Source organism: Lepidochelys kempii, chromosome 10 (genome assembly GCF_965140285.1).
Source record: "Lepidochelys kempii isolate rLepKem1 chromosome 10, rLepKem1.hap1, whole genome shotgun sequence".
NCBI lineage: Eukaryota > Metazoa > Chordata > Testudines > Cheloniidae > Lepidochelys > Lepidochelys kempii.
Window position 1 is genome coordinate 83,469,406 of NC_136389.1, and position 27,933 is coordinate 83,497,338.

Consider the following 27,933-nt stretch of genomic DNA (forward strand, 5'->3'; position numbering starts at 1 on the left):
GTACCATTTTATTGAGTCACAGAGAATGTCCATGATTAACTTATTCAAGGTAGTTCCATTATGCTAGATTTATTTAGCAATGAATAAAAAAAATCCTAATAAGGTATAGCATATTATTTATGGTAATTTGGAAGAAGTTCCATTCTGAAGAGGAGTTCATTGTTAAATTAACTTTAAAAAGTCTTAGATTTGCGTTTGAGAGGGAGATTAAAAAATAATAATAATTTAAAAATTGTGGGAGAATCTTGCAGCAACTCAAACACAAACCAACCATTTTCAAATCAGTAAGGGTATCCATTATATTAGCATAAAAGCAGCAGGGGTGGGGGTAGTTCTGGGGTTCACACGTCTGCGCAAAAGCATATATAAAGGTAATGTTATGTACATTTTATTTCAATAAAGACATAAGACAAACAGCGTAAAGATGCCCAGATGCCCTAAAGATAAATACATTTAAAAGATTCTCATTAAAATGAATCTGTAGTATTTCTTTCCTGCAAGCAAAATACCTTTCTTTAAATACAAAAAAAATTTAAAAAAAAAAAACAGTATTCTGAATTGCAAATGCTTTTCACTTTTTTTTTGCAGAAAATCTGCCATGATGACTTTTTTTTTAATGAATACGGATTTTCCACAAAACAGGCTTGCTCTACATGCTAATTTTTTTTAACAGTTCATTGACACAATGTGCTAGCTACATACACAACAGATAATATAGTAAGAAAACACTCAACCTGATGAAAAGTTAAAATCTTCATTAATACACTGGAAAAAGTTGACATAACTCATGCCTTTTAAAATCAAAAATACAAAATTAAATGTTTTCCTAAAAAGATTTTCCTTATTTTAAGGACTCATTTGAAAATGAAGCTGCATGTAATTTGTACAATAAAATTGTACAAGTAAACAGGTAATATACATAAAAAATTAATTGACATACTTCTCAATTATCAGTTGTCCACCTTTAATTTCCAATACTGTACTTTCTTAACAAGCATACAAAATATCAAACTTCTCTTTAGAAAAAGTGCCGTTCTGTGACATCCTTTACACAAAAACAGTCCAAGCCTGTGGCATGTTAATGCAGTCGAGAGGCAAAGCATCCTAACTTTTACAAATTATACCTTCCATAAAAAGCCTCCTGAAAAGGAGAGTACACACCATTATAAAAATATCAACCTCTTGTGGTAGCTGCATTAGAGAACCAGGGCTTGAAGACTATTTCCATATAGCATAGAAAACCACTATGATAGCATATTAACTGCATTGGTGGCATGGGAGTGTACTGTATCACAGGATTATGCATAGTTACTATTAGGTACCTTCACTGTTACACAAAGTTTAAAACTGATTGAAACAAACAGCATAACAGGAGGTACCACCAGCCCATGCAAAACATCTTAAAATACTGAGCCACTGTGCAGAATACTTCATTCTTGGGGGAATCCGAAGGCAGCAGTAATTGATTTGCATCAAACCCAACAGGTGACCAAATAATTCTCCTTAAAGATTTGTATGCACAGTATAATCTGAGGTATTCCTTGTCCATCAATTGAGCGTGCCACTGCAAGATATTGTCTGTCCAGAGTACATGCCATCACAATGGTTTAAATATTCTGAATATTAGTAATTCTTATATTCTTATCTAGCCAGTCTCTTGATTTTTGAAAAGATTTCAACTACAGTAGAATATTACAGAAACAAAATATAAATGCAGGTATTTCTAAATGAAACTTACATGGACTAAAACTAGAGAATATTTTTAAACAAATATACAGTATGCAGGCAGACAAAGCAGGAAAACGGCCATTCAATTGTATAATAAAAAACTAATAAAATTTGGCTATTTCCAGAAAAACTATGAAGCGCCTCAACTAAAAGGAATGCATAATGAAATTCTAAGCTAATACAGGTCAAAAATGTAAAAAGGTTATAAACCTTAACAGGAAAAATAAAACAACTTTTACTGGCCATTCCTGTTGAAATGAGAATCTTAAAGTAACAGAAAAGTGGCTACAAACCCACTTAGAGCACCGAACAGAGAGAAAATAAGAGTCCATTTTCAATCTCTGTTATATCATAAAATCCTGTGTTTCTACAGGTCAAACTGCTGGTGGCAGAAACAGAATTCTTTATAAACTGCAGATGTCCTGTACATAAAAAAATTTCATTGGAGTTGCACTAGTTCTAAAGACTTTTCTGTTCTCGCCTACCTACTGTATTGTACTGTATGTATTCAATCTGAGATATAGAAAGTCTCTTTCTGTAACCCTTGATTACTGTTGGGCACCAAAGATAAGAAAAGCAAGACGGGGTACAAAAATGCAAAATTTCAACAGTAATGGCAATGTTTTTGTTTTAGTCCAAAAGGGTCCTGCATTTTCTCCCCCTTCAGTAATTTGATAAAAGGCTTGGTTTTTAATCTGGGGGTAGCAAGTCATGCAAGCGAAATCTGTCTCTGATGTGAGGTCGGACATCTTCATTCTGCAGAAAAAAATAAAATTACAGTTTTTAAAATAATAGAAGTATCTACATGTCAGATTTTAAGAGTTATGTTTTTAAATTATGTTAGTATACATAATAATACAACACCATTTACAGTGATTTATATTTTCAAAGAGCTTTACAACATTAACTAATTAACATTCACAAAAACCCAGTGAGATAAGTAGAATCTCAGTTTTACAAGTGAGGAAACAGATGTGCAGGTAGCCAAATCACTTAACTGAAGGTCCCACAGGTAGTGTCAGAGCTGGAACTAATCTTCTAGCCATGTACTCAATCCAATACATTCTGCTTTTTACTAATAAAATAAGTACTCCCTATACATATTTTGGATTATTGTCCAGACAAGACAGTTTTGGAAAGTTCCTAAGTAAAACATTTTCAGAAGTTTCCAAGTGATGTAGGCTCCTAAATCACTTAGACAATTTTGAAATTTTACCTAGAGTGTATATGAAAAAAGATGAATACATTACTCACCAGCTCTACAAGTTTCTCCAGAAAAGGAATTAATTTTAGCAGTTCATTGTCATTTTTATCCATGAACCAGCTCTCTATAGGAATTCCATTTGAAAGCTAAAATAAAATCACAGATATGTTAATTTTTATGCTGAATATCTCCAGAAAAGACCACTGATGACATAGTGCATTTTATGTAAAATATATTTTGTGCCAACAGAACTTAACAATGCATATTTTTTGTTCTAGAAGTTGTTTTAAAATCCACTTGTAAAAAATTTCCCTCCTTTGCACAAAACTGTTAAAAAGGAACACTAGTGATACTCTACATCAATGCTGACCTAAATAGCACTAAAACCTCTGCTGGACTGAAATACATAGAAATGTTCAGAAAGTGTTCAAATACAGGCAGATACTGCAGACTTTTGTAAAACCAATGCTGACCCCAGTTTACATACACAAGTGAAGTTGAGTTTAACAGCTGCTCACTGAAATTAATGACATATAAAACTGACAAAATTTGTATTTTGCTAATTGTTGAGAACATATAAAATTCCTTCAAAACCTAACAGCATTAATTCTGACATACAGAGTAAATACATTTTTAATTTCACCGTTTTAGACCGTTTGAGTATTTCTGAGGAAACCCACTGCCCATGTTGACCGTTAACGGACAATTTATAAGGATATTACCATGCAAAAGGCAGAGAGGCCCCTGGAAATAACTGCATCCAAACACCAGTACATATTAGTAACTGTTGACTAAGCAACCAGGTACCCAGAGGCTGTTCCCCTTCGCTCAGTGAAAACTACGGCTATAACCCCTGAGCTCTTGAAGCTCCTCATGCATGGGATTTCCCCAAGAAATACTAACAGATAAAGGAACTAATTTCACCTCCCAGATGATGCACAAGGTACGTGCCTTTCTGAAGCGCAAGTCCCTGAAAACCTCTGTGTGCCACCCACAACCAGCATACCACCGGAGCGCTAATAAGCCTACTGGAGCAATTTAATAAAACTCCACAGGGGATTTTGAAAAGCTTTGTTAGTTATGACCCCAAGCACTAGGACTGGCTAGTCTAACCGTTCCTTTTTACCGTAAGGGAGGTCCTGCAGGCCTTTACGGGGTTCTCTCCCTTCAAGTTATTTTATGACCACCAGCCACAGGGAATTTTGGACTTGCTCTGAGAGGGCTGGGAGGAACAAGACGTAGGTGCTTTAAGTGTGATTCAGCACATCATACAATGAAGGGAATGACTCGGGGACGTAGGGGTATTCACCAGAGGACATTTAAGAAAGGTTGAATAAGTGCAGGTGCAAAATTATAATGGAGGGGCATGACTATGGGTCTTTTACCCGGGTGACCAGGTCTTTTTACTGCTTCCTTTGGCCGAGTCAAAGTTAATGCCCAGTGGCAGGGTCCATTTGAATTTATTAAACAGGAAGGGCCAGTGGATGATGAGATAAAAATGACAGGCAGAAGGAAGGAAACCAAAATTTATCATGTGAATCTTCTTAAACCTTAGAAGACACAAGGAAAACCTGCTGTTCACTCCCTTCCCTACGGAGCCTGAACTAGGACTCCAAACACCCAGTGGCCAAAACCCGACACCAACTCTTGCAGATTAGGCACTTACCGCTGTAAAGAGGAGGAAACTCTTCCAATTGACCAATGACTTTGCTACTGTATTTTACTTCTGCCCAGGGAGAACACAGTTAATCCAACACTACCTAGAAACCACCTTGGGCTAATGTGTCAGGAAGAACCCCAGGCCCTTACTATGGAGGTGGTGGGACACAGTCTGAGAAGTCATGATCAAGGAGGTTGGGATAATCAGGGAGTCAAAAAGCGAATGGAAGAACCCCATAGTTGTGGTTCCCAAACCAGACGATTCGATTTTGCATCAATTTCAGGAAAGGTAACTCCATCTCAAAATTCGATGCCTATCTGATATTATGGGTAGACAATTTATTAGAGTGGCTGGGACCAGTGAAGTACCTGAGCACTAATAAACTGATGAAGGATTTCTGACAGATCCCTTTATTCCCATCCTCGCAAGAGAAAACTTCTTTCTCAACCCCTTCAGGCATTCAGAACTCCAGGGAGTTGCAACCATTTTCCAGCTGTTTACGAATAAAACCATCAGTCCGCTAGGGCAGCAGTTCTCAGCTGGAGGTCTCAAACCCTTTCGGGGGGCCGCAGGGCCCCGCGGCTGAAACCCATCAGCCCCAACTTTTCCCATTCATTCATACTACATGCAGGCACCTCGGATGTTGACCTTGGCACCGTGCTCTTGCATAACTTGGAGGGGGGAAAACACCTGATCCTATATCTGAGCAGGAAGCTATTCCATCAAGAAAAGGCTCACTCAGTTACTGAAAAGAAGGCATTAGTGATTCAGTGGGCTGTGGACTCCCTCGATATTACCTGCTGGGCAGCCCCTTCTCCTTAATCACAGATCATGCTCCTCTATGCTGACTCCATGACATGAATGACTGGAACCTGCACATAAGGTGGTGGCACCTAACCCTACAGCCCTATAGCTTCAGGGCCTGCTCAACCAGAAAAGTAAAGCTCATCGCATGTGGCAAAACGACATCACACCAGCAGAAAAAAACGTCATACAAGCAACTCAAGGCTCAAGCCCAAAGGAAAATCCATGACATCAGAAATAAGTGGTGTCGAGAAAGGCCAAGGAGATGGAGCTTTATGCTGATAAACAGGACATGAGTAGTTTTGTTTTTTTTCAGGCAGTAAGGGCCATTTACAGTTCATGCTCCCATGGATCCACACCACTCCAAGCCCAAGATGGGTCAACGTATTGTAAGGACAGCAAAGCCAGATGGAAGGAGCATTTTGAGTTTCTCCTGAACAGTGAGTCAACTGTCCCTGATGCCAGTATCGAATCTATACCTCAACAACATGAAAAAGAATCTCTTGCTGAACCCCCTCACCCTCGAAGAAGTAACGCGAGACATTATGCAAACTAAGAACAACAAGGCAGCAGGGCCTGATGGCATACCAGCTGAAGTCTACAAGTTTGGAGGTGAAGAACTGGTAAGGAAGCTCCACAAACTTTTTCTTCATATCTGGTATAAGAAGAAGATTCCAGACAACTTAAGAAACGCTAACATTGTTACTATCATTAAGAAAGGAGATAAGTCAAAGTGTGGAAACTATGGAGGCATTGCCTTGTTATCTACAGCAGGGAAAATTCTGCCCGTATCGTCTTAAACCGATTATTTCCCCTTGCTGAGGAAATATTGCTGGAATCTCAGTGCGGTTTTAGACCATCCCGTGGGACAACCAACATGATCTTCGTTGCCCACCAAATCCAGGAAACGTCTCGGGAGCAAAATCAGGACCTGTATTGTACTCATTGACATCAGAAAAAGTCCTTTCCTTCAATTAACTTCAGTGTGTTCTGGATCGTGATCTTGGTTCAGAAGCCCAGCTTACAATATGAGATTGAATCGTGCTGACGCCAGTTGGGAGCCGTGGATTTCCCTGAGCCAGTGCAGAATTTATAGACAACAAAACTGTATCACTAGCTTTTGAACAGGTACTGAAAACGGTTGAGACCCCCCTGTGGCAGACCGCTGTTTTCAACCCTAGTTCTGTTCTCTAATGTAGAGGGACTCTGGAGATTAATCTCTCCATTTCCCTCATGTCTATACAATTATGGAGACTGGATCTGAGAGAGAGAGAGAGAGAGCGAGAGCGCGCATATATTTGGACTAAATCTGGATCATGGAATGTATCTTGAACACCTCTAGTATACAGGAGTCTGATAGTTGTATACACTTCACCTCAACCAGCAATTTATTTTCTCATAATTCTTCTGCTAGTTCTGAAAGGGTGTATTTTGTGAACACGGCCCAAGTCAGAGTAGTCCTAACAGACTGGAATTTTCTGAATTTCTAGAAGAGGTAATTGATTGAGTAAAAGTGTTAAAGAATTAAAAATAATCAAAATACAAAGGAAATGTTGTGAGTATGGTGAAGTATTCTGAAGAACGTTTGCCACACAGAAATTCTTTTCACTTACATTATTTTATTTTTTAAAATTAAACTATTTTTGAAATGCTCAAGGAACACCTAAAATGCGAAAATGTTCCTATTAAAAAAGTACCCTACATATTTTGAGGTGAATTTATTACAAATGAGTGAGGTACTTTTTTTTTTTTTTTACACCTACCATTTTCTGAATTTACCTAGTTAAATTAAAAGTTTTTGTTTTCATTTTCAGAGAAGGTTTTTACAAATTCTAAAAAGTGTGACTATCACAAAAATGCTTACCTGATAGGCAAAGGCTTGTGGTGAATTATCAATTATGATCGTTTTTGAAAGATCTCTACCAAGGATATTTAAATCTTTTATATAATTTCCTTGTACACAAACACAATGCTCACGGAAAAGTCGATGCCTATGGGTTAAAGGAAAATTAATTAATTTAGTAACTTAAAAAATATGTTGCACAGAGAAAAGGAAAATTAAATGCTGCCAACTGTTATGGAAGTTAAAATCTTAACTTTTCTTTCTTGATGTGCTTAGCTCTTCTTAAGAACCTGCCCTTTTATAAACAGGCTCTCTTTTGGGCTATTCTTTCATCATCAAAATTCTTAGCAAATAGGTAGACCTTATATTCAAGTATTGCCATGCCTTAACATGGAACTTGTGTGTTTCTCTAAACATATAATGTTTAAAACCAAAGAGAGGGATTAATAAAATTCTGTACTTTCTTTTGTAATTCATTTGCCCATGACAGTTAAGATGCAGCATCTGGCTGTCAGTGAGGTCCTGCTTTTTAACCAGTTTTCCAGATGAGCTGACAGAGGCATACAAGGAGCTCAAGTGACTTCCCAAGGTCACATAGTATGTCAGGGGTTAGCCCCTCAGTGGAACCCTGGCTTCCAGTCCTTTGCTCTAACCAGTAGAGAATAGAGCCTCCCGATCCCTGTACATGCCAGAATAGACAATATTAGAAGGAATGTTTTCTGTTGAAAGTTACTTGTGTTGGCAATTAACCTATTTCAGTTACAACAACTTAAGAAAAGCCTCAAGGCCAAAACATTCCATCAACTGCTTTTTTCCCCCCCAATTGCCCTGCTCCCATTTAATTCAACAGAGAGAGGCTGTATAATAATTAGAAATGTTCGGATAGTGCTCAAGGAGTCAGGTTGTTTAAAGTAGATTAAAAATACAACTGAAGCTTCATCACCTTATCAACTATAGAATAAACTGACTTTCAAATATAGGTTACATTAAAATCATATTACAATCTAAGTGCATCTTTCTAAGCTTTAAATTTTCTTATTATGACAATCTCTCTAAGGCTGTTCAACAACTTAGGAAACCTGATTAAACGAAAATTTTAAAAAAAAGCTGTATCTGAAATGTTTAATTTCACAAAGGGGTGGAGCTCCCACTGTTACTATGGAAGAAAATAAGCTGATGGCTCAGTGACAAACAATTTGATATGTAAATTCTGAGTCATAAGTGTGGAGTGCCTGAGAAGTTTACCTTTAGGCTAAAGTCAAAACTAATCAAGCCTTGATGTCAGCTTTTCAGTGGCATATGAATCACAAGTGTCGATCCAGTGCAAATTCTTAGAATTTAGTTCAGATGCACCAGCCCATTCCATTATATCTATCCTGTCCCAATAAGTTTAAAATTGCATTCTGAGTCATAAAAATTAGAGCTGTAAAAGACTTTTTCAGAGACTTGTGAAGTATTACATAGGTTACTCCCATTAAGAATGAGATAGCGATGTAACCTCCCACACATTGATGGGATAGATTCCTTTAATACTTACAATTACTTTTTATGTTATTCATATTTGATTCTATTTAAAGACTTTCATCAAAAACAAATTTATAATGCTGACTAAATGAGATAAAATGCATCTAAAAACATTTGTTTAGGTTTCCTAAAAAGAGTCCAAAAAGAATATTATTACTGCATGTTAAGGAGGACACTGGCATGATGAATATAACAGTAGTGAATCTGTGAATAAATGCCTTTTAAAAAGGTACAAGAAATATGTCCAGATTCCACACACCAATACTGAAGATCTATTTAACTGAAACTCACACAGTTTAGATTCCATAAATAGATAAAAAGTACTTCTGTATTTATAGTCCTTAAATATAAGCTCATAGATTCCAAGGCCAGAATGGCCCATTGTTATCACTTAGTCTGACTTTCTGTACAACACTGGCCATACAACTTCCCGAACATAATTCCTAGAGCTAGGCTAGCATATGGCTAGGGTTGGCAGGATTAGTAAATGTCTGTAAATGTTGATTTCACACACACAAACTGACAACAAAAATTTATATTGTTAATAATCAAAAAATGTAGATAGGCAAAGTAAGAAAAATGCTGCTTGAGAACTTATTAGAGCTTGATTTGAGGGTATTTATTTTATATATTTTGACATGGGATGTTGACAGTTAGTGTTTTAACAGTTATAAAGCTTTAACTTTTTGAATCTTAATAGCGATCATTAAATTACTGTCTGAGAACCCTATTATCTGACTTTCCCATAATCTCCTGCAACCACGAAAACTTAAATCAACAAAAATTAAAGAAAAAAATGCCTAAAAATAAACAGATATCTCTCAAAATTATGAAAAAAATAAACATCAAATTCTGCCAGGCCTAAATATAGCTTTAGCTTGGGTGCAGAATCTATACACTGTAAAACTTTATTATTATTTGTATGACTATAGCATGTAAGTGTCCCAATCATCGACAAGGGCTCTGCTGTGCTGTACATACAGGTAATAAAAAGACAGTCCCTACCCCAGAGTGCTTAGTATTTACATAAAAATATCAATTAGGTGAAATGCTAGTAGAATACTGAAGTTTTAGAAAGTATAAAATATTTGAATTAAAACAAGTTGATAATATATCTTTAAAGCCTTAAAGTAAATTATGATTGGTGTCCCATACTTTAAAAACAACAGGAGAAATCCTGATCTCACTGAAGTCAATGGGAGTTTTTCCATATACTTCAGTGGGGCTGGGATTTCACACTGTTTTCTGAGCTAACATGATGCAAATGAGAAGTTTACAAATGAGCTCTTGGGCATAGTATCTTGCATTCCCTAATCAGAGAAGGCGGAAATTATTTATTCCCTTTAATAAGGATATCACATTTCGGATGGATCCCTGAGGATTTCCCCTTTTTTTCTGCTTCAACTTTCCCATCCAAAAAGTCTGTCATCCTTCCGATGAGGATCACTATGCAAATCCCTCCAACATTTCCTTAAAAATCTTGAGGAATTGTTCTTGAGCAATACAAGACACTCCCCTACATCATAGCCCAGGCTTCAGGTAAAGAGACTAGGAAATGAATAAGGCTAAATAACTGTTACCAGAATCATCAACAAATCATTTCATGCTTGAATGAAAGATGCAAATATTTTGATCCTGCAGATAACAGATTTAAAATTAGTTTTATGAATTGTCCTATAAAAAGTCATTTTAAAAAGTCATCAAATAATGAATTATTTTCTGACAAAAACAATTTGTTTTCTTGATATACACTTAAAAATGAGTCAAATATTGATGATGTAGCAGAGAAAGAGGTGCTAGAAGAATTACATTTGTAATGAGTGGTTTCAGAGTAGCAGCCATTTTAGTCTGTATTCACAAAAAGAACAGGAGTACTTGTGGCACCTTAGAGACCAACAAATTTATTTGAGCATAAGCTTTTGTGAGCTACAGCTCACTTCATCGGATGTAATGAGTAAATCTCAAATATGTTATGATGGATCAAGGGATACATACGCTTTAAGCGTCAGACTGGAGTACAAAAATGGCTAGGATTTATGTCACTAGTATCCCTTGTACAATAATTCAATTACCTTTCCACCTCTCATTTTCCCCCTTCATGCATACACACTAGGTCAATTTAGTGAGGCACACTACAACGAAGTAGTTAATGTGTAATGATCCATTTATTTTTCACAAAATTTTAATTAAGAAATCATTTAGCCTAACATTAGATATTTACACAAGTTTTTAATCAAGTTTACCTGACCAGTTGCTTTTTAGGATCTAGTATGTTCAGTAACTTGTCTGCATACACCTTCTTAGAAGCAGTAAAAAGAATGATCTATAAATTAGAGGAGGAAAATGTTGCATCATTATTTAGCATCATATATAAATGAGTAAATATAATATAAAAAAACTTTCAGGGAGATATCTAAGTATTATTACCTCATATATCTGAGACATACGTTCCAGGAATTCTCTGAAGAACGGCCTTAACCGCACATAAACCTATAGAAATAAGAGATGGATTTAAATAAATAATACGGAAAGATTCAAAGTGGCTTTACTGTAGGGACAGTTGAAGCTATAGACAGTCTGTACAGATTATTAAAGAAAAATGGTCATTATGAATACACTGAACAGAAATGATAGATTACTCATACAGTAATATTTGAACATTCAAAATATTTCAACTAACTTGCAATATCAGTCAACTCTTCTATGAGTGAAAAGGTAAAATGGTAAAGTAATCTTTAACTGACTTACTGGAAAACTTGATGCAGTCAGAAATCATTTTAAAAATACAGGAACCAGGTAATAATTTCTTAACTAAAAATTGTATTTTGCAACTCTGATCAATCTGCTTCAGGTTCTGTCAGTCAGTAGCCACACGTTACAAGACGATGACTGTCAACATCTAGTTAGTCAGCCTTCTCAATGACCTTCTTCCATTAAGAATTACACATCTGATACACAGGTATCAGAAGCCAATAAAGAAGTTCCACCAATTCAAATGCCCCAGGCTGACAAAAACATAAGCATACTTAGTAACTCAGTAAAAATGTGTATGCGTGTCTATATTATATGGAAAAGGAGTACTTGTGGCACCTTAGAGACTAACAAATTTATTTGAGCATAAGCTTTCTACAAGCCATTACCCTCTGATCCCACTGAGGGTTACCAAAAGAAACGACACCTTTTGCTCAAGAAACTCCCTGAAAAAGCACAAGAACAAATCCACACAGACACACCCCTGGAACCCCGACCTGCGGTATTCTATCTGCTACCCAAGATCCATAAACCTGGAAATCCTGGATGCCCCATCATCTCAGGCATTGGCACCCTGACAGCAGGATTGTCTGGCTATGTAGACTCCCTCCTGAAGCCCTATGCTACCAGCACTCCCAGCTATCTTCGAGACACCACTGACTTCCTGAGGAAACTACAATCCATCGGTGATCTTCCTGAAAACGCCATCCTGGCCACTATGGATGTAGAAGTCCTCTACACCAACATTCCACACAAAGATGGACTACAAGCCGTCAGGAACAGTATCCCCAATAATATCACGGCAAACCTGGTGACTGAACTTTGTGACTTTGTCCTCACCCATAACTATTTCACATTAGGGACAATGTATACCTTCAAATCAGCGCACTGCTATGGGTACCTGCATGGCCCCACAGTATGCCAACATTTTTATGGGTTTCAGAGTAGCAGCCGTGTTAGTCTGTATTCGCAAAAAGAAAAGGAGTACTTGTGGCACCTTAGAGACTAACCAATTTATTTGAGCATAAGCTTTCGTGAGCTACAGCTCACTTCATCGGATGCATACCGTGGAAACTGCAGCAGACTTTATATATACACAGAGAATATGAAACAATATCTCCTCCCACCCCACTGTCCTGCTGGTAATAGCTTATCTAAAGTGATCATCAGGTGGGCCATTTCCAGCACAAATCCAGGTTTTCTCACCCTCCACCCCCCCACACAAATTCACTCTCCTGCTGGTGATAGCCCATCCAAAGTGACAACTTGATTGTCATGCACATTGTGTAAAGAGTTGTCACTTTGGATGGGCTATCACCAGCTGGATTTGTGCTGGAAATGGCCCACCTGATGATCACTTTAGATAAGCTATTACCAGCAGGACAGTGGGGTGGGAGGAGGTATTGTTTCATATTCTCTGTGTATATATAAAGTCTGCTGCAGTTTCCACGGTATGCATCCGATGAAGTGAGCTGTAGCTCACGAAAGCTTATGCTCAAATAAATTGGTTAGTCTCTAAGGTGCCACAAGTACTCCTTTTCTTTTTGCGAACATTTTTATGGCTGACTTAGAACAATCCTTCCTCAGCTCTCGTCCCCTAATGCCCTTACTCTATACTTGTGCTACATTGATGACATCATCAACATCTGGACCCACGGAAAAGAAGCCCTTGAGGAATTCCACCATGATTTCAACAATTTCCATCCCACCATCAACCTCAGCCTGGACCAGTCCACACAAGAGATCCACTTCCTGGACACTATGGTGCTAATAAGTGATGGTCACATAAACACCACCCTATACAGGAAACCTACTGACCGCTATTCCTACCTACATGCCTCCAGCTTTCATCCAGACCACACGACACAATCCATTGTCTACAGCCAAGCTCTACGATACAACCGCATTTGCTCCAACCCCTCAGACAGAGACAAATACCTACAGGATCTCTATCAAGCATTCTTACAACTACAATACCCACTTGCTGAAGTGAAGAAACAGACTGACAGAGCCAGAAGAGTACCCAGAAGTCACCTATTACAGGACAGGCCCAACAAAGAAAATAACACAACGCCACTAGCCGTCACCTTCAGCCCCCAACTAAAATCTCTCCAACGCATCATCAAGGATCTACAACCTATCCTGAAGAATGACCCATCACTCTCACAGATCTTGGGAGACAGGCCAGTCCTTGCTTACAGACAGACCCCCAACCCGAAGCAAATACTCACCAGCAACCACACACCACACAACAGAACCACTAACCCAGGAACCTATCCTTGCAACAAAGCCCGTTGCCAACTGTGCCCACATATCTATTCAGGGGACACCATCATAGGGCCTAATCACATCAGCCACAATATCAGAGGCTCGATCACCTGCACATCCACCAATGTGATATATGCCATCATGTGCCAGCAATGCCCCTCCACCATATACATTGGTCAAACTGGACAGTCTCTACGTAAAAGAATAAATGAACACAAATCAGACGTCAAGAATTATAACGTTCAAAAACCAGTCGGAGAACACTTCAATCTCTTTGGTCTCTCAATTACAGACCTAAAAGTCGCAATATTACAACAAAAAGACTTCAAAAACAGACTCCAACGAGAGACTGCTGAATTGGAATTCATTTGCAAACTGGATACAATTAACTTAGGCTTGAATAGAGACTGGGAGTGGATGGGTCATCACACAAAGTAAAACTATTTCCCCATGTTTATTCCCCCCCCTTCCCCCCCACTGTTCCTCAGACGTTCTTGTCAACTGCTAGAAATGGCCCACCTTGATTATCACTACAAAATGTCCCCCCCCCGTCCCCCCGACTCTCCTGCTGGTAATAGCTCACCTTAAGTGATCACTCTCTTGTTACAGTGTGTATGGTAACACCCATTGTTTCATGTTCTTTATGTATATAAATCTCCCCACTGTATTTTCCACTGAATGCATCCGATGAAGTGAGCTGTAGCTCACGAAAACTTATGCTCAAATAAATTTGTTAGTCTCTAAGGTGCCACAAGTCCTCCTTTTCTTTTTGCGAATACAGACTAACATGGCTGCTACTCTGAAACCTATATTATATGGGTTTGGGCTTGAAGAAATACCTATAGCACTAGATTAGGAGTCATGAAAATTACCTACTTGAATTTGTACTTCATTTGGGAAAAAACACAAAAAAGAAATCTCACTGTCAAATTGCAAACCACCAGTATTACCCAGCATAATCTTAGCTGCTACATCTTGAACATGGCAGAAAATCAAAAATTTAATTAAGACGACGGATTCTTAGACAGGATTTTAAAGTGTCATATACCACCAGCCTTGTGACACTAGATTTTACAATTGGCAAATGGAAATTTCTACTACTGTTGAGCAGGGATGAGATCCTGGACACCAGGATCAGGAAGGCTACCAAAGGGCTAGGAGGGGGATATTGTCCTCTGTTTACCTTTTTTACAAACTTGTTTGCATATAGAGTTGCACCAGTTTAAGTAAAGGTGTTATTTTAAACCAATTAGTTAAACTGGTGCAAAAGACTGTGCAATTTTATTTTGATTTAAATCAGCTTTATTTTTGTATACCCTTCAGTCAATTAGGAACAAATTTAAGCTAAACTTAAATTAGTCACTCTTGTACCAAAATAAGAGTGTCCACGCAGGGTTTGCACTGATTTCACTAAACTGGTGTAAATTTTCTGTGTAGGCAAGGCCTGAGTACTCAGAAGGAACAAACAGGGAACTCCACAGATTAATAGGAAGTTCTATATCATCAACAGTCATACTGCAATGGATCTTGGTCTTCTGATGGAAGCATCCATTTCTTGACCACTGAAAACCTGGTCTTACTTGAACAGAAAGCTTTCTACAGTGTTTGTAGCCATAACCAACCTCTTATCATGTCTAGAATTTTTCCTCAGCTTTCCAAATCGGTCTTTTGTCCTATTCAAAAAATCCCCTTTATAGGTCGCATATTGGACTCAACAGCAGGGAGAGCCCTTCTCCCAGAAGACAGATTTCTCAAAATGGAGCAGTGCCTACTGAAGATCCGAAATTGCCCCACATTGATGATAAACTTCCTCCTGGATCTCAAAGGGGTTTACAGCAGCCATTATCTACATGACTCCATTTGCCCTTCTGACAATGATACCTTTGCAACACTGGACATCCCTATCTACAGTCCAAATTTGGACTGTCTTCAGTTGTCTCTCACCATGTCCCAGAAAATTACAGCCTCTCTACGCTGGTGGTCAAACGGGACCAACATGCTCAAAGGTGTGCAATTCACTCCTCCAGGACCATGCTGGACAGTGACTTCAGATGCATCAACAAAGGATTAGGGAGCACACTTGAGCAACTTAATGGTTTAAGGACACTGGTCTTCTCAAGAAAGAACGCTGCACAGCAATGTACTGGAATTAAGAGCTGTTCACCTGGCCCACAGATCATTCCTTCTTCACTTGCAAGGGAAGATTGTGCAGGAAGTAACGGACAATAAATCGGCAATGTATTATATAAACAAACGAGGTTGCTCACTCTTTGTGTGCAGAGGCAATAAAGAAATAGGATTGGTGCATCCGCCACAACATTTACCCTGTAGCAATACATTTGGCAGGGGAAAACAATGTGGTTGCAGATCGCCCCAGGAGAGATGCCTCACAGATGCATGAGTGGTCCCTGAAGAACCAATTGGTTCAGACCTTTTCCAGATGGGCTCAACCAATCATGGACTTGTTCATGACAAGTTCTTCTTCACATGCTTGCACATGTCCATTCCATTGTAGCCATGCGCATGCCCCAAGTACAGTCACTGGAAATTTTTCCCTTAGCAGTATGCATCTGGTCAGCCCTGGCACCTTCTGGTGCTGTACGTCCACAGGGCCAGCATAAAGAACCTCGCTGACCTAGATGCAAGCTCTCCTTAAGTCCTGGCCTTGAAGGTGACTTTTCTGTTCTTTTGGAGTTTCTCGCCAGGGAGTGGGGTCTCTTCCTCTTGGAATGGTTCACTTCTGAAGCTGACCCATGGTCCTCACTCAACAAGGCTGAAGGCTCTGGCACAGTCAGAGAGACCATGGCCAAAGGACGCAGAACTCTCCCTGACAGCAGAGACAACGGAATCACTGTCACTGAGGGGAAAAGACCTTTGGCAGGTCTAGCAGGTTTTAAAGCCTGGGATCTTTGGAATAACCCAGGCAGGAAAATGACAGAAAAGATGCAACGGCTGAAAGTGAAAGTTCTGACAAAGGAAAGGGATTAGATGTGGGAACCGTTCCCTCAAAAAAGCATAAATGTGTGCTAAAACATTAGCAATGAAAAAACATATTAAAATAAAATACTAAGCAAGAGCAAGGAAGCTGTAAATCTAGCAGTGGACACTGTTAAGATACATCTTGAGCAAAGGACTATGGAGCGGGAATTGGAGTGGTAGTGGGTTTGCACCTCCTTATAAACCTTGATACTGGAGCATGATGATGGGTGGTGTGCAGTTGTGTATTCAGACACTGCTTGCTAAAATCTCCAACTGAGTGCACACAGGCACTCACACACACTATGTTGGAGAACACATAGGGACACATACTTGAAGAACCTTAATACACATCATGATAGCGGTCTACTACAGATCACCTAACCCAAAAAGAAGGTGGATGAGGCTTTTTAAAAAAATAGCTAACAAAATCATCCAAAGCACAGGATGGGGAACAGTGTCAGAGAGACTGAGTGACTTGCCCATTGTCACAAAGGCAGTCTGTGGAGGGAATTGAACCCAGGTCTCCCAAGATCTAGGTTAATCACCTTAACCGCTGGGCCATCGTTGCTGACTAGGAATCAAGTGCCTTTGACATCAACAACAGGGTGAAACAGGGTGTGTCCTAACCGCTGTGTTTTTTAACTTCTACTTTGCATTCCTGCTCTCTGATGCATTTAAGGACAGCAATGATAGAATTTATCTTCGAACCACACTAGATGGAGGCTTGTTCAACATAGCAAGAATTAGAGTGAAAGCCAAGGGGGAAGAGCTGGTTCTGAGAGATTTCCTATTTGCAAATGATGCAGCTTTGGTTGCCCATTGTGAATCTTCCCTGCAAAATCTCTTGGGTAGATTTTGTGTGTCATGCAAGAGCTTCAGGTTGACAATTAGTTTCAAGAAGACTGTGATCGTGTACCAAAGGGTGGAAGAACCAATGCCTGACATCACTCTGGAGGGTAAATCTCTGCGTTGTTGACAGCTTTTGCTACTTGGGTTCTATGATCAGCAGAAATCTTGACCATCAGACTGAACTAACAATCAGAAAAGCAGCTAAGAATTTTGGGCTATTACAGAAACATGCATGGAATAACAGCAAACTATTGGCAAAGGTGAAGATGTAAATCTATGAGACTTGTATGCTGTCATCCCTGCTTTATGTTCAGAAACATGGACTACATATGCTAGGCACATTAGGAGACTGAATAGCTTCCACATGAGATGGCTGGGCAAGATCCAGAAAACAGAGCAGGAAGACAAAATACCAAACACAGAGGTGCTGGAGCGCACATGATAGATACACTTAGAAACTACTATCAAGAAGAGGAGGTTGCAATGGCTCAGTCATATCAGGAGAATGGAAGGAGACCATATCCCCAAGAACATTTTGTACAGCAACATTCGAGACAGCTTTAGAAAGTGGGGTCGCCCTTTATGGCAGTACCACGACATGTGCAAAAATTATATGACATCCTTTTACATCAGTGTAGAAAGCTGGGAGGACCACACAGAATCCCATCCAATCTGGATGGTCATAACAGGTCCTTATGCAGAAGGTGATCCAATTGGAAATCCTCCGCGAGGACACCGGAAAGCACTTCATCCTATCCGCTATAGTGATGAAGAGCTGAGTTGATTTACGGAAAGGCTTGGTATGTTCTAAGTAAAAAGCCAAGGCCCTTCGGACGTCCAGTGCATGAAGACACCTCTCTTCGCTGGTCTTGTGCGGTTTGGGACAGAACACCAGGTGGAAGAAGTCCTGGTTCATATGGAAGGTAGACACCACCTTTGACAGGAAAGCTGGGTGGGGCCACAGATGAGCCATGTCTTTGTAGAAGACGATGTACGACAGTTCTCAGGTCAAGGCTCTAATCTCAGAGACTTGTCTCACCGATGTCTCCGCCACCAGGAACGCGAGCTTCCATGACAGGTGGGAAAAGGAGCAGGGGCCCAGCGGCTCAAAGGGCGGGCCAGTGAGCCTAGAGAGGACCAAGTTAAGATCCCACTGTGGGACAGGAGTCTGTACCTGCGGGAAGAGTATATCAAACCCTCTCAAAAATCTGACTGTCACGTCATGGGAAAACAAATGTCTGTCCTTGGGGGTGAAAAGCAGGTGAAAAGTGGAGATGGCTTTGAGATGTACTCTAAGGGAAGAGTGTGCCAGGTCCTAGTTCCTCAAATGAAACAGGTAATCTAGGACAGCCTGTATGGAAGAGCACAAGGGAGAGATGCCATGCTCGGATGCCCAGCGGGAAAATCTTGTCCACTTGGCCAGGTAAGTCAGTCTAGTTAGGGCTTCCTACTTCCCAGGAGGACCTGTTGGGAATAAAACCCCCTGTTCCTGTACTCTAGAGGAACTTCCTCCACGGCCCCCAGCTGCCCTTGAACCTCCTGTACAGGGAGAGTCTTGTGAGAAGGGTCCCTGAAGAGGGACAGGGAAGGGGGTGCAGAAGTGGGGAGCAGAAAGAAACTGGAGGGTATAGCCCTGCGCCACTGTGTTCAGGACCCAACAGTCTGAGGTTATTGCAGTCCATGCAGGGAGGAAAAAGGAAAGGCAGTTGGGAAAAAACAGAGAAGATGGATCCAGGGAATAGTCTGGTAGGTCGCCCTTGGGTGCACCCTTAGAACAGTCACTTGGCCCCTTGCTTATTCCAGGTGGAGCCTGACTGAGCATGGGGTGGCTCGGGTGGCACTTTTAGCCCTTGACCTTTTTGTGAGGCGGGTCCTGCCAAGGTTGGTTCCCTTGTCCCTGAGGCTGCTGCGGTTTGAACCGCTTATGTGCCAGGCCTGGGACATACTGCCCCAGTGTTTTCAGGGTGGTACAGGAGTCCTTTAACCCATGCAGCTTGGTATCTGTTCTGCAAATAGGGTCTGGCCGTCGAAGGGAAGGTCCTGCATTGACTGCTGAGCCTCGGTGGACAAGCCCGAGAGGAGCAGCCAGGAAGCTCGCTGCACGGAAATAGTGGAGGCCATAGTGCGGGCTGCAGAGTCTGCCGCGTCTGAAGCCCCCTGGAGGGCCACTCTGGCAGCTGTTGTGTCCTTCTCGAGGATCGCCCGGAATTCCTTCCTGGACCCTTCAGGGAGCAAAGTCTTGAACTTAGCCATGGCCTGCCACATGTTGTAATCATAGCAGCCAAGGAGGGCCTGGTGATTGGCCACTCTCAGTTGCAGGCTGGGAGCAGAGGACATCAAACACAGAGTCTGACATGCGACCCTCTTCAATAGTTCCTGGTGCGCCTTAGCGTCATCTTGAGGAACTGGGTGAGGGGGTTCTGTGATAGCCTCGTCCAGCAATGACAAGGACGATGCTGGTACCACAGGAGCATCCATGTACATTGGTGGTCCAGCAGGCTGCTCCCCTGCATCCTCCTGGACCTGTGGGGTCCTTCCTCCCGAAGTTCCGGGCACTGGAGGAAGTCAGGATGTTGAGGCCACTGGCCTGTCTGAGGCTGCCAACACTGAGCGGGCAGCCTGGGAAGGCTGGGTGAACCCCCAGGGGTTCTATGGTTACCATGATGCTGGCCACTGTGCTTGGGGCCATGGGACAGGTTTCGGTGCTGATGATGTAGGTGATGACGCAGGCATCGGAGGTTGCCCTGCAGTTAGGAAGCCCTGCTGGATGCCGGAACTGTAGCCAGAGCAGTCACTATCCAGCGACCAGGATCTGGCGGAGTGGCAGATCTTATCTGATCAGTACTCGTCGCTGAGTCTGGAGGCAGACTTGTCTGAGCGAGATGAACGTCTTGGTCAGGGCCTTGGGGACTGACGGTGTTCAGCTGATCGGTGTCGGAAACCTGGCTATCTACACCTTATGCTATCCGACTGGTACTGAGACGTTGAGCAGGACCGGGAGCTATCACGTGCCAGTTGCCGGGAGGAACTCCCCAAATGTGGCGATCCCCGTCTCAGAGACTGACAACGGCAATCCGGTGACTTCAATCCCTCAATTGGTCCCAGGATGTGTACCGAGCTCTCTGCGATGCAGGGGTTGGTCTCAGTGCTCCTACCGGGGGGTGGGGGGAGCATGCCTCAGTGGATCTGTGCCAGGCTACCGTCGAGGTACGCCTCAGATCCTGCTGTCAGTGCCCAAGGTCCAGGGACCAAAGAGGGCTCCGCTGAGCCTGCCTATCAGAGGCATTATGGATTCGGGCAGGCAAGTGGTGGCAGGACGTCCCACGCAATGGGGAACGGTACCGCTGGGGCAGGGACATATGCGGAGATCCCAAGGCGGGCTTACCCCAAGACCTGGGTACCGCTGGAGCCGGTGTGGGCAGCACCGGAAGCGTCACAATCTCCTGAGCTGCCTGCAGAGCCTCAGGCATCGATGGCACCTGGAGCTGACAGAGGCCTGTACCACTATCTGGAGTCACAGGCAAAGCATGGGATGGACTACACTACTTGTCTTGAGCTGGGGCCTGACTTCCCGAAGGGGGCATTGAGCTGCCCAGTGTGGGTCTTGGCTCACCCCCAGCCCTCTCTTTTCCCTTGCAGGAGGCAGGGGATCTTCCCCTTCCTGTCATCTTGGCCGGAGCCACAGAGGGGCACTGGTGGCGACTCATGGATGTCGACGGCGGAGCACTGTGCACTGATGCTGCAATGCTCGGTGCCAAGTCAGATTGTTGCTCCAGTGCCGGAGTGAATGCTGACTCCGTCAGGAGGGCCTTCAAGAGATTGTCCTGATCCTTTTTTGTGCTGGGTTTGAAGGACTTACAAAGACAACACTTGTCGCTTATGTGCCCCTCACCGAAGCACCTACTATGAGGATCGCTGACGGGCATAAACTGTTTGCAACAATTGCAGGACTTAAAGCCTGGCGACCGGGGCACGCCCCGTTCCCTGGCTGAGTCCTGTTCGGGACTAACTAAGAGTTTGAGAACTACTACTAAGGGTAACTAATTCAACTACTAATTATATACAACTATATTACAGGTTTTCAAGGTTTGCAAGGACAGAGAACGAAACAATGCTAGCCGAAGCAGCAGATGTTCCAGCACCATCACTGCAGCAAGAAGGAACTGAGGGTGGGGGGAGCCAGCGGTGCCCCTTATACCGCGCCATGCGGACGTCACTCCAGAGGACGCCAGAGCTGGTCCCCTACGGATCCTACTGAGGGGAAAACTTCCAGCACTGGTGCATGAGGCAAGCACACACACCTAATATGGAATGGACATGAGCAAGCACTCAAAGAACACATGAATCTGTGAAATTTGTAACAAGCTGGGTCGCTCCCGAATTCGGCTGGTTAACCAAAAGCGGATTCATCAGGCACCTGACTAGACATTTTACACATACACCATGATCAAACAGTTGCCTATAGGATTACAGCATTCTAGTATTGCTGGTCCCAGGTTAGATTAAACTGATTTTTATATGTACATTAGATTTTAACACCCCCCCTCCAACCCCGCTGTCATGTTGCTGGATTCTCCTCCCTTCCCATTTTGTCAGGGATGTTTTTAGTAAAAGTCAGGGATAGGTCATGATATCCATGACTTTTTGATCTGTCCATGACTTTTACTAAAAATATCCATGACAAAATCGTAGCCTTACTGATATGTATTTTCACCCTTACCTCCATATTAACATGCCTTTCTCTAATGGTATATCTTCACTACCTGTCGGATCGGCAGGCAGCAATCGATCCAGCAGGGATCAATTTATCGCGTCTAGTCTAGACGTGATAAATCAACCCCTGAGCACTCTCCATTGACTCCTGGACTCCAGCGCCATGAGAGGCGCAGGCAGAGTTGACAGGGGAGCGGCAGCAGTCGACTCACCGCAGTAAATCGATTTAAGTACGTCGACTTCAGCTACATTATTCACGTAGCTGAAGTTGTGTAACTTAGATCAATTCCCCTCCCCCAGTGTAGACCAGGGCTAAGAATTTCCCAGTTTGTTTTTAATTTAAAATTTCATAACCCAAAGAGAATGTTATCATGTGTTATTTCCAATTGTTTGAAGATATGAAGTATCAACCTTAAAAAAAAAAAATAACTTTTATGGTCAGTTCACTGGTGTGCTGAGACTCCTTTATGGCACTCTGCAGCAAGAGCATACTAGCCAGTTAAATTGCATTTACAGCTGCTTTGTTTCACCAGAGCATAGTAAAGCAACAGGAGAGTATATCCCACTTTCCCCATCCTACAAACCTGTCCTTTCTCTTGTCACTCCCTACATTATCCCTGTGCACAGATGCCAAATGCTCCCTCCCTACTTTCTTCTACATTCTCCTTCATACAACCCAAGTTTCCCTCTCTCCCCTGCACCGTAAATTCCCTTGAACACACAAACATGTGTACCCTTCCCACCTGCATCCCTTCATTGTCCTGCATACTCACACCCCACTTTCTGCCTACCCTCCTTCACTGCCTACATTCCCTTGCATGTGCATGCACACATAAAGTCTTGCCCCGCCCCGTCCCGTCCCACCCCCAACTCCGGCATTTTCTGGTCCACCATGTAGTTTTTGAAAAGAAATAGCTATGATTAATGGTCATTTTTGCCATTACTTTCCATAACTGAGACAGAGAGATTTCCTCAGTTGCCCCAGGCCACACTGAGTCAGTGGCAGAATGACGATGAAAACTTATAAGAATACTAGACTAGACTGTCTCTTACTTGCACAATAAAGTATTGTCTCAATGTAGAGAGGTACTAGCAGTGCCTCATGTTTTCAAAGTAGTAGGGTGTAGAGAGTAAGTTACAATCATAACAGGTAACGAACACAAGGCTTGATTGTCTAATCTGGTGTACAAGAGCAGGGAAAGAGATAATGACACAAGGAGCCTGACCTCGATGTGCCCTTGTAAAGGGACCAGGAACAATCCCAAGGGGAAATGCAGGCTCTGCTCCTGGCTAGCCCACTAGGGGCACTAGGTGCCTAAATTCTGTGGCTCCACTCCCACTGAGTGAAGAGGCAGGTACACCTATTGAAAGGGTGGTGGAACTGTCCCTGCACTACCTAGAACCCCTGAGAGGGAACACCAGCTGACTAAATCAGGATTCCTTATGGGGTTTCTGCAGCACTGCACCACTTCAGCTCGAGCCATGACTTAAAAGCCACAACATGGACCAGAAAAAAGAAAAGGAGTACTTGTGGCACCTCAGAGACTAACAAATTTATTTGAGCATACGCTTTCGTGAGCTACACCTCACTTCATCGGATGCATCGGATGAAGTGAGCTGTAGCTCACGAAAGCGTATGCTCAAATAAATGTGTTAGTCTCTAAGGTGCCACAATTACTCCTTTTCTTTTTGCGGATACAGACTAACATGGCTGCTACTCTGAAACACTGACCAGAGCATTTTTGAAAATGTATACCAAATTTTTCAAGCCAGCTGTCAGACTTTAACTATTAGCCAATCTCGGTTGAGAAAACCAAAATTATTTGTAATTATAAGTGTTTCAAAATGTCGTCAAGTGGCTAATTTGGAAAAAGCATATAGCATTTATTTTATTTGATATACAGCATGAAACAAATTCTTCTAAAGGAAAAATAAATCAAATGAAGAGCTATGGAACTCAAGAAACTGCACTTTTTAAAGTGATTCTCAGAATGAGTAATCTATATTTTTAAGACAAAAATGATCAACTACAAGCTTCAAAACTGGTAAGAATGAAAAAAGTAAACAGATATTTTAAAATAGTTTAATAATGATATCCAATAATTTGCAAGAGCAAACAGAAAAATTAAACATGATCTGGTTAAGTTAGCTAGTTAATCTTCATTAAAGAAGTTATTTTGTTTTTTAATGAAAACCTTACATTCTCTTAACAAGGAAATAGAGACATTAATGATCATAGGCTAAAATTTGTGCCATGCAGTTTTTTCCTATATATAGTCCATGTAACTGTGTATATCTGACCTCCATCCATGAAAACAAGTACAACCCCTTCCCCCACAATGTTTCCATATTGTTACTATGTTTTTTTAAACAACAATGCCAGCAGCTCAACAACAACAAAATGTTTGTGCAGAAGAGGGGTAGAAACTGGTAAGGACATGAATTTTAGTTAAATTTCTAAGGAATTATTACAAACAAGAAGAGGAGGAGAAAATATTCTGTAATATCATAAACACTCTGACACAGCTCTAAATAAAAATCCTATAATTAGCTAGACAATCATTAAGACTTTATCATACCAGATGAACTAACTACTTATTTTTCCCTTCCTTCTTTCATGTCCCACAGAAATATATGTCTGGTTACCCAGATATCATATGATGACGACTACTAGTAGCTGAAAGCCCATGCTGTTGCACAGATGTGAAAGTTGGGCCAAGTAATCCACCATCTGTACAGTCTCCCTCATTCAACCAATGAAACCAGTGCATTCTATTTAGCTATAGCATAAGGGTCGTGACTGGCTCAGTTACTTCTGATGTCACAACGGTCTGAGACTCTTGGCACGGCATAGATACATGCCTTGCTTTCACATGGATGTAATTTGTAAAGTCAAATGGCTGAGAACTTTAAAACTGGATGGTAACCTGGTGACATTCTAAACAAAAAGAGCTCTCAACCATGTTTGTAGCTGTTTCCATTGCTTCACACTTACTCAACAGACATTGTAGGCTTCCGAATGACACACAGAGTGACAATTCAGGAATCTTAGATAAGCAGCAGCAACCTAGCCAAATAAACAGTCTTGACCTGTATTTTAATGCTATTTTACTAAAGGAAGAATGTAACAGGAGCAGAACTCCAGATGTGTATTTCCTATTAAATTAGATGTCCACCACTCTGCAGTGCTTTAGGGGTCTTTTTCCTCTGTCCTTGAAAGAAATGCTGAGGAGTTATAGGTCAATGAAGTTCAGCAGTTCTGGATTTGCAACTAGACTCATCTTACCCAATCGTAAAAGACTCAAGATGAAGATCATCATACAAAGGAACAGAAACAGCAGATTCTTAGTTGATTATGGCTCTCCAGGTGAGAAAAACATAGTTCTAGAAGTCCAATTAGATCGAGGCTAAGAGGTCCCAATCTGATCGTAGCTTTCTTTGTGGGTGTCTACCACAGACTGAAGCCTGAACAACTGATCCAAAGGCTGCTGGTTTTGTTGCTCTTTTAGAGAAACTACTGGAATAGCATTTCACCAAAAGGGGAATGAAAATTCTCAGATACCCCTGCCACATCCTATCATAGTAATGAGTTGAACAATCCAGTTATGTTTGGCTGCAGTGGAGTAGAATATGTGAAATGTCTTTTGATCAGCTACTATTGGGCTATGTAGCTGAAACAGGAAGATCAGTGAGACTCTTGAGCCCAAGAACTGAGTGAACAGAAAGAAATCTCTTGACTGAGTAAGGCCTACTTGTAAAGGGAAGGTATCCTCTGGATGGAGGAGGGAGCAAGATGACCTAGTGTCTAGGATTGGTGGCTCTGCAGCATAAACTAAATACAGTGCAAACCTCTTAACCAAGTAACAAAAGGGAGTGTCTGACACAAAGTGCTAATACATTATGAAATAAATTCATACACTAGTACTAAAGAATTAAATATTTACTCTTGTTCTCCAGAGACAGAAGTATTGTAGCATTCAATGGATACTATATTTATAATCACTTCATTCCTGCATCATTGTTGGCCAGTTTTGGAATATACTTCAAAGTAAGCTACTTGCTCATCCACCCTCCCACTACTGCAAAAGTATCGGTTCATGACCTTCAGTTAGGTAGAGAATTCATAATGGTATGAAGCCCAGATCTCCATTTGCATAATTATTAGTGAAACTGGGTGTGAGAGAATGGAGAAATCCTGTAGGAAAAGAAGTACTGAGCTAAGTTTTACTCTTTCTTAAAAAAAGATTTAAGCATGTTTTTGATCATTAATTTCATAGTATTTCTTAAAAGAGTCTAACTGAAGGCATTAAATGTTCAGAGACTAATAGAAAACATTTTCACAAACTGATTTTCCATGTCAGGTATTGTTTTCAATGAGCTACACTGTATTGTAGTTTATAAACACATAACAGTATTTTCTTACCTAATAATTTGTCTTCAACTTTTGCTCAGACATTTACTTCCTCCTTGCCAGCAGGAGGAGACAATACCAGTGAAAGCTTAAATGACACTCTGTGGGCGAGTTTGGAGATCTGAAATTCAGATGGGCCTATTGCATAGGAGATGACCAAATTGATAATTGAAAGAATCACTTTTCAAAAGCAGATGAAATAGCTAGCTATTGTCTACAATACAAAGCTAAGAATGTATGTAATATTAACCAGTTTCTGTTCAGGAATTACCTGAATTTTACGGTTATAACTCAATTCTTGACAGTTTAGTCTCCTGCTTATTATCCCTCACGTAGCAAGAGGTGAATGTTTTCTGCGTTGCCATGTCTGGTGTATAAGCACTTCAATAAAATAAACAGATGGGCAAGAATCCTAAAACAACATACTTGATGTAGACACAGGCTGTCCTTATCAAGTCTACTTTGTGAAGGTACTGCTCCTTTGCAATTCTAAGCTTGGGACATAACTAAGGCACAATAGATGAAACTGCATTATCATCTTATTGGATAAAAAGAGGTACAGGTTTACGTACAATGTTATTAAATACAGATACAGAAACCTTGTAAGATAGTTTTTTCATTGACTTAAATTTCCTTTTGATTAGACCCTAAGCTGGCTCTCAGCTACACTCAGTAAAACACACCATCACCAAAAGAGCATAGTTACAGCCAGAAATACTCAAATCATACTGAGATCCTCAGAGAGGGAAGGAAAAAACAGGCTTTAATCTATTTGCCCCCAAAGAATTAATTTGAAGCTTCCTTTCCAGCTCATCCAGGAGGAAACTGAGAATGGCAGTCACCAAATAGGAGACAAGTTAAGAAACCCATTAAAAAAATTATTTTAGTTTCAAAATTCCAAGGGGTTTTATATGCAACAATGAAGGAAAACATTTTTAAAATTAGGAAAAATACCTGGACAAGTGTCCTTTTAAGGTGCCTGATGACTGGCTCATTCTCCAAAGATACTACAGAGGGGTCCAATATCGTGCGAACTACATGGAGGGGAAGCTGTTGCCTCTCCCAGGTACATCACACAAAAGGACCTGAGAACAACAGCCTGGGTCAGTGCAGCATCTTTGGCAGTTGCTGGAACAGATCTCTTTCCCATGCTTGTTCCTCTACGGTATGTCAATGTAAAACATATAAAGCTAATAATA

General features: G+C 41.2%; 1 protein-coding gene across 12 annotated transcripts in view; it reads right to left on the reverse strand.

Moving 5' to 3' along the window:
• Positions 1-372: 372 nt before the first annotated feature.
• CTDSPL2 (CTD small phosphatase like 2) overlaps positions 373-27,933 on the reverse strand; it is a 104,020-nt gene continuing 76,459 nt past the window's right edge. For all 12 annotated transcript variants that reach the window (XM_073304551.1, XM_073304552.1, XM_073304548.1 and 9 more), the window contains 5 exons: positions 11,191-11,253; positions 11,007-11,086; positions 7,261-7,387; positions 2,983-3,078; positions 373-2,484 (listed from right to left, as the gene is read on the reverse strand). In XM_073304551.1, coding sequence (XP_073160652.1) covers positions 2,419-2,484; positions 2,983-3,078; positions 7,261-7,387; positions 11,007-11,086; positions 11,191-11,253 — 432 coding nt within the window. In that variant the 3' untranslated portion in view covers positions 373-2,418. The remainder of the gene's footprint in view (positions 2,485-2,982; positions 3,079-7,260; positions 7,388-11,006; positions 11,087-11,190; positions 11,254-27,933) is intronic.